We start from the raw sequence: 11,744 nt of genomic DNA, 5'->3' as shown, positions 1-11,744 counted from the left end.
GACCATTTGCAAGGACTAACTGACGTGGACCGTGTAACAGGCTTGTTTCCATTAATCTGACAATTGTGGCAGCTTTTACACCAATGTTTAACATCCACATGCAAGCTTGGCCAAACATACCCCGCAAGCAAAATCTTCTTCACAGTTGATTCTTGGGCAAAATGACCACCACATGTCTCTTCATGCAAACCTTTTAGAATGGTTGGAATTTCCTCGATAGTTGGTACTTTTTTGCACACTTGATCCTTTCCTCTTTGATAGAGGCTACATTTTCAGAGCGTGGGCTACATTCTCTCTTTTGACCACCGCTCCAAATTCGGAGTGGAGATGGGTATTAAAAATCCCACCAAAAGACCTGTTTTTCTTCACAAAAAGTCTTCGGTGGCCCCCTCCTTTGTTGAATTTGTACAATGCATCCAAGAGTGAGCCCCTTCTTTGTCATATCATAATACAAAGCATCCAAGTTATCCTTGACCCATGCATGGAGGAGGATTATTGGTGAATAAAGAAATATATACATGGTGGGACTAGTGTATGGACTATTCATGTACTTTAGCTCAATGAGCACATGGTGTTAGAATAATGAGTAAAAATAATAATAAAAATATGGAGGAATTATGGATATGGAAAGATATTGGAATCATATGATATGGTCCCTCTTTGTATTATTTTGGGTGAAAGAGGAAAAGGTATGCAAGTAAATAATATAACAAACGTGACCAATGAGTAGAAATCAATTTTTTGTTTTCACGAGGATGAGGGTGAAAATGTAGGAGTGATTTGTATAAAGGAAAAATATGAAGTTAGAGTATGTACATATTAGCAAAAAATATACTTATGGTGCAAGAGGATGAAAGAAGGTAAATTTAATAAAACACACACCTAGGTATAAATATTTAAATAAATATCAAAATAATTATAAAAATCCCTATATTTAGGCCACATATGAAATATTTACACACAAATGGGCCATAATATTTATTATTTTTTTATTTTTTTACTCAACTAGCCCAGTGATTAGCTAATTTAGGGTTTTTAAGAAAATATGGAAAAAGTCCCCTAACTCACACACGCCTATATACAGTGAAATGGTAGGGATAGCCATAGTGTTTAAGTGATTTTGGTAGGGTGAGGTAGCTTACTATGGCAATTATGGAAAGCCGAAAAACGGCTATCAACATCATGGTTTCAGGCACATGGGTTTAGCATAGACAGGCTGCCACCTTTCCAGTACTCATTGGATGCACCATCTCTCACTCTTACACAGTCAGAGATCACCAAGCTCATGCGCCAAGACCTGACCCAGCTAGACACCAGGAGGACATGGATACAACCAGCAGAGGAATTGGGCACGAAGATGGCTTTCTACAGAGACCACCTCATCCAACTTACGGAAGATGGTTTTGTGGCGAGACCCAAATACATGGATACCCACTTGTCTCATGGGATACGATGTGCTATTGGCCAGTTACGCACATCTTCTCACCAATTGCGGATTGAGACTGGGAGTTACAGCGGAGTACCAACAGAGGACGGGACATGCCCCTTGTGTAACATGGAACCTGAGACAGAGCTACACTATACATGCCGCTGCCCCGTCTACTACGAGATACGAGGCCGCTTCCATTGCTTTTTCATAGAGGGTTTTGGACCACTCTCAAGAGTCATGGGATAGGAAGATCAGAGATGCTTGGGTTTGTTCTTGCTTGAGCTGCGCAGACACAGAGATAGCATGATGAATGGCGAGGCTAGCCAGTCTCAAAGACGGATCACAGACTTCTTCAGAGCAGACACGGGACAGCCACAAGAGCCACTCCCATAGCAGAACTCCCCCTCGTCTCACACCAGAGGCACACTGATTGACCGAGCAATTGAACTGGGGAAATCCAAGCGCCCGCGACTGCGAAGAACTACACAGCATCGACGAAGGCTACGATAGAAAATTCGGAGCACGTTGGCCAAGCATACAAGACGCCCGGTCAGACTACTAACCATGGAGGAAATTGATGAGATTCGCCAACGACCGATACTAGATCTCTTGTGATTCAGCTATCCCAACAAGCCGCCCATTATTTTGCTTAGTTTTTTGCCTGGCTCACATCGACCAACTTAGGACCCCACAGTATATATCTTTGTTTTGTACTATTGTTAGGTTATTTTGTTACTCTAACTTTGTATCAGATCCACCACTTTGTAACTTCCAGGTCTCATAGGTCATTGTGGCCTTTTGAAGACGTTAATATAACATTACATTTCATCTCTCTCTCTCTCTCTCTCTCTCTCTCTCTCTCTCTCACACAGTGTCATGATGTGGTTTAGGACTTCCTTTTTAGACGAGTTTCACTCAAAATCATTACTTCCTAGAAGTGGAAAATTGAATCACCCAATTTGAATTTCCGATCAGGTCATGATGACAAAATGAACGCCATTTTCACACTCTTGTAAAGCAACGAAAGAGAGATAGACTCTTGTAGACTCCTTGAGCTCGGTATCACCATAGCCTTCGATTCTTGAACCTCGATCATCACCTGCGGCTCCTTTTCCACGGCTTTAGTTATTTCCATTTTCTTGAGCCTATGGAGAACATCCTTATCGAGCAGGAAAACTTCGGCCTTTCCGCCAGAAGGAAGGTGCGATTCTTCTTGCTCCTCAACGAAGAGTGGCTCAATGCCCTCAGTCTTTCTAAACGAGAATAATTCTTCTGAATTTGGAGTTTCGTAGGCTGCATGACATTTTGTACCGCATAAGCTCCACCTTCTTCGCAAATGGCGTTCCTCTCCATCAGGCCATGCAATACGCTTGCTCGTAGAATTTAGAAACGCTACCAAATTGTTCAAGTTTTGGCGCTATTGATGCAGATTCAGCTAAAACGTTCTGTAAACGAGGTGGTTGTTTTGTAAACCAAAGCTTTCTCTTTGGATTTTTGACAGAGCACCAATAGTTTTTCTACAACAGAGCTTCCCATCAAACCTCCTCAATACAGTCCTGGTACCAAAATTGGCTCAAGTGGAGGCAGAAAGACTTTAGAAGAAACTTATCAGAAAAAGACTCAACTGGAGCACATTTTGCTCAGGCCGGATACTTATGTGGGGTCAATAGAGAAACACACTGAGAATCTATGGGTTTATGAAGAACAGACCTTGGTTTGCAGGAGCATCACCTTTGTGCCAGGCCTTTACAAGATATTTGATGAGATTCTCGTCAATGCAGCTGATAATAAGCAGAGAGACCCCAGCATGAATACAATAAGAGTTACAATAGATGCTCAAACAAACACAATTAGTGTTTTTAACAATGGTGCTGGTGTGCCGGTCGAAATACATGGTGATGAGAGAATCTATGTTCCAGAGTTAATTTTTGGTCATCTATTGACCAGCAGTAATTATGATGATACACTAAAGAAGTCGACAGGTGGAAGAAATGGCTATGGAGCAAAACTTGCAAATATTTTCTCATCAGAGTTCATAGTTGAAACTGCAGATGGACGACGGATGCGACGCTATAAGCAGGTGCTCTCTTTTCATTGATGGTGCTCATTATCAGAGGGCATATCTGAATTTAATCATCTGTCTAGTTTGATTGCTATGCCAGTCTTATGAAAGGCTTACTGTTCCTGAAACAGCTTTTTAAAAGCAATATGAATAGCAAATCCAAGCCAGTTATAACAGCTTGTAAGGCTACTGAAAGCTGGACAAAAGTAACTTTCAAACCTGATCTTGCCATCTTCCATATGGCCACTTTAGAAGATGATATTGTTGCTCTTATGAGCAAGCGCGTTGTGGATTTGGCTGGTTGCCTTGGTAAATCAGTAAAGGTTGAGCTCAATGGTCTGCAGCTTCGAATCAAAAGTTTTCAGGAATATGTTGGCCTTTATCTTGACACTGTCAACAAGAAGAGAGAGGATCCACTTCCATGGTATACATGCCATCTGTGTTCTACGCAAGCAAGAGGAGAATTTGGATATGCTTATGATTGTTGAAAAGGATTCCCCTATCCCACTTAATATTGAGACTGAAACGTAATGCTTATATTATAGGGTTTATGAACGAGCGAATGATCGTTGGGAAGTATGTGTGAGCTTGAGCGATGGACAATTCCAGCAGGTTTAACAAGAGTCTCTGCTTTTCAAGCTTTCCAATCTGTTGCTTCTATTGCTGAAGTGATACACAACATTTGGACTTTTGATCGAGTGTACAGGTCAGCTTTGTAAATGCTATTGCAACGACAAAGGGAGGTTCACATGTTCAGTATGTTACAGACCAGATTGTAAAATTTGTGATGAACCTTGTGAACAAGAAGATTAAGAATGCTGGGGTAAAGGCCTTCCAAATCAGAAATCACTTGTGGGTGTTTGTCAACTCATTGATCGACAATCCTGCCTTTGAATCTCAAGCTAAAGAAATTTTGACTAGTCGTCAAAGCAGCTTTGGATCAAAGTGTGTATTTTCACGGGATTTTATGAAGAAAGGTATGTACGTGTATGCTTGCTTCGAAGCTTTTAGCCTGCTAGTTGCAAACTGTGGTATTGTTGATAGTATTGTCACTTGCTTGTTTGGAGGACTTAAATCTGTTATGTGTTTGCTTGCCTACCAGTCGCAAAATGTGGTATTGTTGAGAATATTCTCTCTTGGGCTGATATCAAGCAAAGTAAGGACTTGAGAAAAAACGATGGAGCCAAAAGACAACGTTTGACAGGTATTGCTAAGCTTGATGATGCCAATGATGCCAGTGGAAGATACTCTAAAGATTGCACCTTGATATTGACGGAGGGAGACTCAGCAAAGGCCCTTGCTGTAAGTACAAGCAATTCACGCACATGGAAAACTGTTTAGGTACTAAGAAGGGAATTGACGTATAAGGAATCATACGATTGCATGGCACTTTGCACTTGCAGATGAGTGGGATCAGTGTTATTGGGCGGAATCGGTATGGCGTCTTTCCACTTAGAGGCAAACTACTCAATGTACGAGAGGCAAGCCACAAACAGATAATGGAAAACCAAGAGATAAACCACATAAAGCAAATCTTGGGGTTACAGCATGGAAAACAGTATGATGATGTCAAATCTCTTCGATATGGCCACCTAATGATCATGACTGATCAGGTATGTGCTGTGTGAACTCTGATGGTCAAGGTGTAAATGCTCAGAGACCTTTGTTTCACTGGGAGTTTTGGCATCTATGGAATATCGCTTAGGATCATGATGGTTCACACATCAAAGGCCTGCTCATCAACTTCATTCATTGTTTCTGGCCATCTCTTTTGAAGATACCCTCATTTCTTCTGGAGTTTATCACTCCAATTGTGAAGGTGCGGTTTGATTTGTGTGTCTTGTTGCTATCTTTCACCTTGACTGTCGAGGGGCTGTCGTAAAATTGCTAACTGTCACTGTTCTTGCCCAGGCCACCCACAAAAATGGTAAAGTTTTCTCCTTCTATACAATCCCTGAGTATGAGGCATGGAGAGAATCTCTCAATGGGCATGCAACATGCTGGAGTATCAAGTACTATAAGGTCAGCTTACAGCCCCCTTATCAAAAACAGCTGAAAGTGTGATTGATTTAAGGTTCTGGAAAAAAAGATTTGTGTTTAATAGGGTCTCGGAACAAGTACTTCCAAAGAGGGAAAAGAATATTTCAGAGATCTGGACAAGAACAAAAAAGAATTCATTTGGGAAGGAGTGGAAGACAGAGAGGCTATTGAGATGGCCTTCAGCAAAAAGAAAGTAGAGGCCCGCAAGCATTGGCTTCACGACTTTGAGGTCCTATCAACCTCACTTTGGAGGAACCATACCTAAATTCACATTTTACAAGCTAAAGAGACACCGTCATTTTGTTTTTCTTCATGCAGCCTGGCACCTACTTGGATCACTCACGGAAGGCCATCAAATACAGAGATTTTGTAAATAGAGAGTTGATTTTGTTTTCAATGGCAGACTTAGCAAGATCTATTCCTTCGATTGTTGATGGGCTGAAGCCAGGGCAAAGAAAAGTTCTTTTTTGCTCTTTCAAGAGGAATTTTGTTACACAGGCTAAGGTAAGAAGGCGCATGACATTTTGCACATTTGAATATCAGTCATTTGCGAGAGTTGATTTACTACTTCAACATACAGGTGGCCCAACTTTCTGGTTATGTCTCAGAACATTCTGCCTATCATCATGGTGAACAGAGTCTTGTAACTACAATTATTGGAATGGCGCAGAATTATGTGGGAAGCAACAATATTAACCTGCTGTCTCCATTGGGGCAGTTTGGAACAAGAAGCCAGGTAAGAGCTTAGTAAAGAAAGCCTTAAAAATGGCTGTATCAGTGGAGCTTATTCATGTGATTTGCAATTGATTTGTAGGGTGGAAAGGATCACGCAAGTGGGCGTTACATATTCACTTGCTTGAATCCTATCACAAGGTTCCTTTTTCCCAAAGAAGATGATATCCTGCTTCATTATTATAAGGAGGATGGCCAGTCTATTGAACCTGTCTGGTTTGTTGTTTGATTGAGGAGCTCCATATTACTGTTTCAGGTGTTTCAGTGCTCATTGTCCGATTCTTTTGTGTGGGGTGAAGGTACTGTCCAATTCTACCCATGGTGCTTGTCAATGGGTGTGATGGAATTGGAACTGGATGGAGCACATTTGTTCCAAACTACAACCCACGGGACATTGTGGCAAACATACAGCGCCTACTTGATGGCCTGCAAACTGAACCGATGCATCCTTGGTACAAGGGGTTCAAGGTATTACTCGTGGATATATTGAAACGATTAATGTCCTGTTTCATGACATCTTTTAAGACCATCTAAAATCAGGGGACAATTGAGCATACTAGCACAAAGGAATCTGGAATCAGTTATACCATAAAGGGTGTCTACAAGCGAGTGGATAAGACCACTATTCAGATAACAGAGTTACCTATAAGAAAGTGGACTCAGGATTATAAGGAGTTTCTTGAAGGGATGATGAATCCGAGAGACAAAGGGAAAGAGCCTTTTATCAAGGTTCGATTTCTTGAGTAATATTTCACAAACCTGGGCTTCTATTTCCTTGCCTCATTTGTCTGACAACCTCAGGATTACAAGGAGCATAGTACAGACACACAGGTAAATTTTGAGGTGCACCTCTCACAAGAAAATATGGCCCAAGCCATTGCAGAAGGTGTATCCAAGAGGTTCAAGCTATCCACCACAATAAGCACTAGCAACATGCATCTTTTTGATGCCAAAGGACGCATTCAAAAGTTCAATTCACCTGAGCAGAGTATCCTGGTTTCCAACTCTTTGTTTCAAAGCAGTTGGTACATTTGTTCTTTTTTTTTTTGGCTTATACTTTAACGTGAATTCAGTCCTGGAGGCATTCTTCAATGTTCGCTTGGAGCTGTATGTGAGAAGAAAAGTGAGTTGGTCCATTTTATATGTTTTAACTCTGGCTTTGTGCTGCAAGAGAAGTTGATGATTGCTTGACTTCTTTTGACAGGAAGTTCAACTACGGAATCTTCAGCTAGAACTTCTAAAGGTTGAGAACAAGGTAAGGTTTGTCATCAGTGTGGTGAAAGGAGAAATTATCGTGAGCAGCAGGAAGATGACAGAGCTGCATCATGAATTAAAGGTCAAAGGGTTTACACCCTTTCCTAAGAACAGTAAGTCTATTGAGCCTGTGGTAGCTGGAGGCGGTGGTACACTTGAAGATGAGGAAAGTAATGATCTAGGAGAGGCACTGCAAGGTGTGGGAGCTGGGGACTATGAGTATCTACTTTCCTTGCCCATTGGAAGCATGACAATGGAGAAAATTCAAGCTCTCTGTAGTGGCCGAGATAAGTTGGAAGCTAGTGTGGAGGAGCTTAGACGTGCGACTCCAAAGTCACTTTGGATTAGAGACCTGGAAGCTCTTGAGAATCAGCTGGATGTAAGCTAATCTCCAGTGTGTCAAGGGTCGAGTCATGTCTCGAAATGATTGAAGATGACCACTGCTCACTGCAGGTTCAAGAGCTGGAGGAGGCGCAGGAAGAGTACGATGGGAGACAGCTTTCAAAGAAAAGACCGGGGAGGGCTCCTTTGAGCACTCCAACAAAACGTAAGGAGGTGCAGTGTTTTTGACAAATGTTGAAAAGAAAGTACGTCTCTGCTACTTACCGTCAGGACCTATGTGCTTCTACAGAAAAGGATACTGGCAGAGGCGGGCTGGCACAAGTACCAGCCCCCACCACAACAGCAGCAGCGTGTGTTCAAGACCTTGTGGACAGTGAAGATGAGGACTACGATTACAATGAGAGTTCTGATAGTGATTTTAAGGAAGCAGCCAAACGAAAGCCAAAGGCACCCTCCTTGTCTGCTGCTGCTCAAAATAAGTATGTGGGTGAAATGGTCTCTATGGATCGCGTCCACCGGAAGCGAAAGCTTGCGGATCCAGCTGTCTCGAGGGATGGCGTCTACCGGAAACGTATATATGGATGTGCAGCTGGCTCCGTGGAAGGCAAGGAAAAGGCAGGAATTGGCAGAGGACAGAGACTTGTAACTAAGATTTTGGGGCCAAGGCCCTTATGCAGACAAGAAGAAAAAGTGGGAACAGAAGCAAGAGCAAGCTCTCCGGTCCACAAGCTCCCAACTCAGGAGGAGCTAGCAAGATCAAGCACTCCAGTCCACAAGCCCCCAACTCAGAAGCATCCTGCGCAAAAGATGAGAAAAATGCAGGTCTCTTACTTACCTAGGCAGAGTGGGGCAGTGCTTCAACTTGAAGACGAGGAGAGAGGGGCATCGGCGGCCCTTGCACTCCGACTAAAACGAGTTATTTGAGCAGTCAAGTATGCTGAGAGTGAGGATGAGGAGGATAGTCTTGAGAGCTCCTCCAGCGACTTTGGACACTGATGAATCTGCCTGAAGATGTACTTCCTAGGACAATTGAAGATGATCTAGCAAAATTCAGCCGTTTATATATTTCTGAGAAACTCTCAGAAATAGTGGGGTTTAAAGCCCTACCTCCTTACAGTAAACACTTCAATATTGCAGCCCCAGTTTTGGTTTTTGAGGCTGATTTCAAGTACCTGTCCATGTGTAGACACAACTTTACCTTGAGACCAAGGATCTGAGGCGGCTGAGCTTTTGGCATAGTGTTGGTCGTAGAATGGTATAGAATTTTTTACATCTGCAATCTTACAACAGGTATTCAGGACTCAAGACATCCCACAATTTAGATGAGCAGCCAGTAAAGAGGGTGAAGGATGCATTAAAGTGACTGGGGACAAAAGCAAAGGGGACTAGAATGCTATCTAGATATAATGGTGGAAGACATATAGTTCTAATTAGTAGATATGGGCTAAGAAACCAAGTGGGTTGAGTATCCATGCAAGGAAAAAAGGATTACTTATAAGCTTGGTAGATTATAGCATGGCATAAAAATGTGAATTCTTGGTTCATGCTGTAGGCATGCAGCTTAGGGTCCAAACATAAGTATTGGTGGTGGGCAGAAGATGTTTGGCTAGAGGGTTAATTTGTTAATCCAATTGACGAGCATATAAATATCCCAAACATAGGCTCTGGTATTATGTATGATAAAGGTCAAGTGCTTATAGAAGTTTGTTGACAGTTGAAACGTAAAATATCTTGCACTTTATAAAGGAAAAAATCAAGGAGAATTTACAGAATAGTTTGCGTAAAATCCTTACTTTTTATCATTATTTTCTACTCGTTATGGCCTAGAGTGCACAAAAGGGGAGGCTAATTTCTAGCATATTCAGAAGAGGTTTGAACACCTCAAATACAAATCAAGTTTGAAAGTTGTGTTTGTTTTGGGTGGACAAGATATGCATGTAAGAAACTTGTATCCAAGAGTGTCCCGGAGCGAGTGGGCTTATCTTCAATTTGAATATGGTTTTGTAATGTTGTTTAAAGGTTTTTATACTGAACATTATGTTGGAGAGTGGGAAGTAGGGCTTGGTGGTAGAAAAAGGGCTATTAAAGGACACTACCACAAATATAATTTGCATCGCTTGACTTCAAATGTTGTATAAGTAGCATTATATGTCAAGTTCAACGGGCCATGGTTAGGAGGAAGGGGGGTCGGAACGGGAACGAGGTCGGAATGGTCGACTAAAGTAAAGCTTGAATTACCTCCATTCAGCTTAGTCCCAAATCAACTCCTAAACAATCCCAAAACTGTCCTCAAACTGCCCCGAATATGTCCCCCAAACAACTCCAAATTTGCTCCCAAATGCCTATCTTTTTCCCCCAAACACCTACTTTTGTCCGTTTCGTTCCGTCTCCCCCCCCTCGGGCCGTTCCGGAATGGCATTTCATTCCCGACTCTGTTTCGGGAACGGGACTCTTTCGGAACGCCGGTTCGGAACATTTGTGCTGCGTTATGCCCATTCTTTGTTACACTGCAAGCACCTTGCTAGATTCCATCCAAAGAAATGGTTCTAAAAGTGTACACATACTTCTTTTCTCCGGACATATTTGAGGAGATTCAAACTAGTCTTGCTTGGTGGGCCTTGCTATATAACATCTATAGAATACAATAGTACATATGAAAATTGACATTTAACATCTGAAGGAAGAAGCAGCATGACTATTTTGTCAATGCTGGCACAGTGTGAAAAGCATATATACATTTGAGAAATGCTACGTTTTTTTTTTGTGATGAAAGAACCAATGTATTTGTTGTGAATTTTGCAAATGTGTTATGGGAACAAAAAGTGAGGAAAGAGAGAGAAATTGGTGTTTGGTTTTGTTTTTTAAATGAGAGGATCCAAAATTGATTTAAATGTGAAACAATAGAGATTGATATGAGTTTTTTTAATAATGAATGAACAAGACTACTTGATAGAAATTTTGCGACTGTTATTTGTGCATAATAATTGAGGAAAAAGAGAGAAAAAGGATGTTGTGTTAGTAGACAGGAAATCAGATTTCATTGAAACGTGCACGACAGTGACAAGGATAATTTAGATCTTTCTTTTTTGTTTCAAGAACATGTATTTCTTGCATTGAGGGGGATGAGCTCTGAGAGATACCCCTCCCCAGGGGTCTATGTACAAAATATACAATTTACACTTTTATACAATTTCAATATACATCAGAGTTACGTAATCATTTGTATAGGGGAGGAGTTCTTAGCGCCCGACCAAGCATGGAGTTTAGGCCATGAGCGGGACTGCATTCAAAGGTATCTAGCGACTAGTGCTACCCCTGAATGGGTGTTATGAATGAGAGCGTACTCAAGAAAAGATATAACATTGTGGAGGGTGAATATATGTGTACACCGCGTTGTGGGAAGAGAGAGAGAGAGAGAGAGAATATAGTGGAAGGTGAAATAGAGTACACAGAGACATGAGAAATTGACAACAGAAAATCTTTATATGCCCATCTCAATGGAACAGGCAACCATGTATTAATACAATGACAAAATCTGGGGTATACCATAACATCAAAAAATTTATGACGAAATAACTAGCAGAATATCGGACCCTGTGTAGGGATTGACCGGTCCACCCATCCACTTCCGCTCTACTACGGACAGAGAGAATTTCACTTCGTCGAGAGCGAGCCAGAACACCTCTATCCTACCTGAGCCAGACATAGGTGAGGCTGCTTCGCCTCTCTCCATGAACCCGAGCTCTGAAAGGATCCCAAATACCAGCAGATGGTGGGGTATCAACACCAACCATACCAGTTTAGGCGCCACGCACTAACCGTGTAGATGAGCTTAACAAAAAAGAAGAAGACTTAGGCAACACCCCCGATCCAGCAAAGCCCCAG

General features: G+C 41.9%; 1 protein-coding gene across 1 annotated transcript; it reads left to right on the top strand.

Moving 5' to 3' along the window:
* The first annotated feature begins 2,446 nt into the window (after positions 1-2,446).
* On the top strand, positions 2,447-9,146 carry LOC147442087 (DNA topoisomerase 2-like). The gene is made up of 20 exons (XM_086528390.1): positions 2,447-2,630; positions 2,931-3,509; positions 3,623-3,915; positions 4,037-4,103; positions 4,198-4,468; positions 4,594-4,793; positions 4,895-5,104; positions 5,197-5,310; positions 5,403-5,513; positions 5,596-5,760; positions 5,850-6,035; positions 6,112-6,267; positions 6,346-6,479; positions 6,563-6,731; positions 6,804-6,992; positions 7,065-7,251; positions 7,337-7,386; positions 7,468-7,896; positions 7,971-8,064; positions 8,149-9,146. The coding sequence occupies exons 1-20, from the start codon at positions 2,577-2,579 to the stop codon at positions 8,781-8,783; spliced, it is 4,293 nt and encodes a 1,430-aa protein (XP_086384516.1). The 5' UTR covers positions 2,447-2,576; the 3' UTR covers positions 8,784-9,146.
* The last annotated feature ends 2,598 nt before the right edge of the window (positions 9,147-11,744 follow it).

This window comes from Adiantum capillus-veneris, chromosome 14, assembly GCF_014529385.1.
Source record: "Adiantum capillus-veneris isolate H3 chromosome 14, ASM1452938v2, whole genome shotgun sequence".
NCBI lineage: Eukaryota > Viridiplantae > Streptophyta > Polypodiopsida > Polypodiales > Pteridaceae > Adiantum > Adiantum capillus-veneris.
The sequence above is the reverse complement of the archived record's forward strand: the minus strand, read 5'-3'. Positions and strand labels throughout refer to the sequence as shown.

Coding starts and splice junctions, on each gene's coding strand:
- LOC147442087 (XM_086528390.1), top strand. CDS start 2,577: ATGGAGAACATCCTTATCGAGCAGGAAAACTTCGGCCTTTCCGCCAGA. Junction 2,631..2,930: donor GCCTTTCCGCCAGAAGGAAG/GTGCGATTCTTC, acceptor GATTTTTGACAG/AGCACCAATAGTTTTTCTAC. Junction 3,510..3,622: donor GGATGCGACGCTATAAGCAG/GTGCTCTCTTTT, acceptor TTCCTGAAACAG/CTTTTTAAAAGCAATATGAA.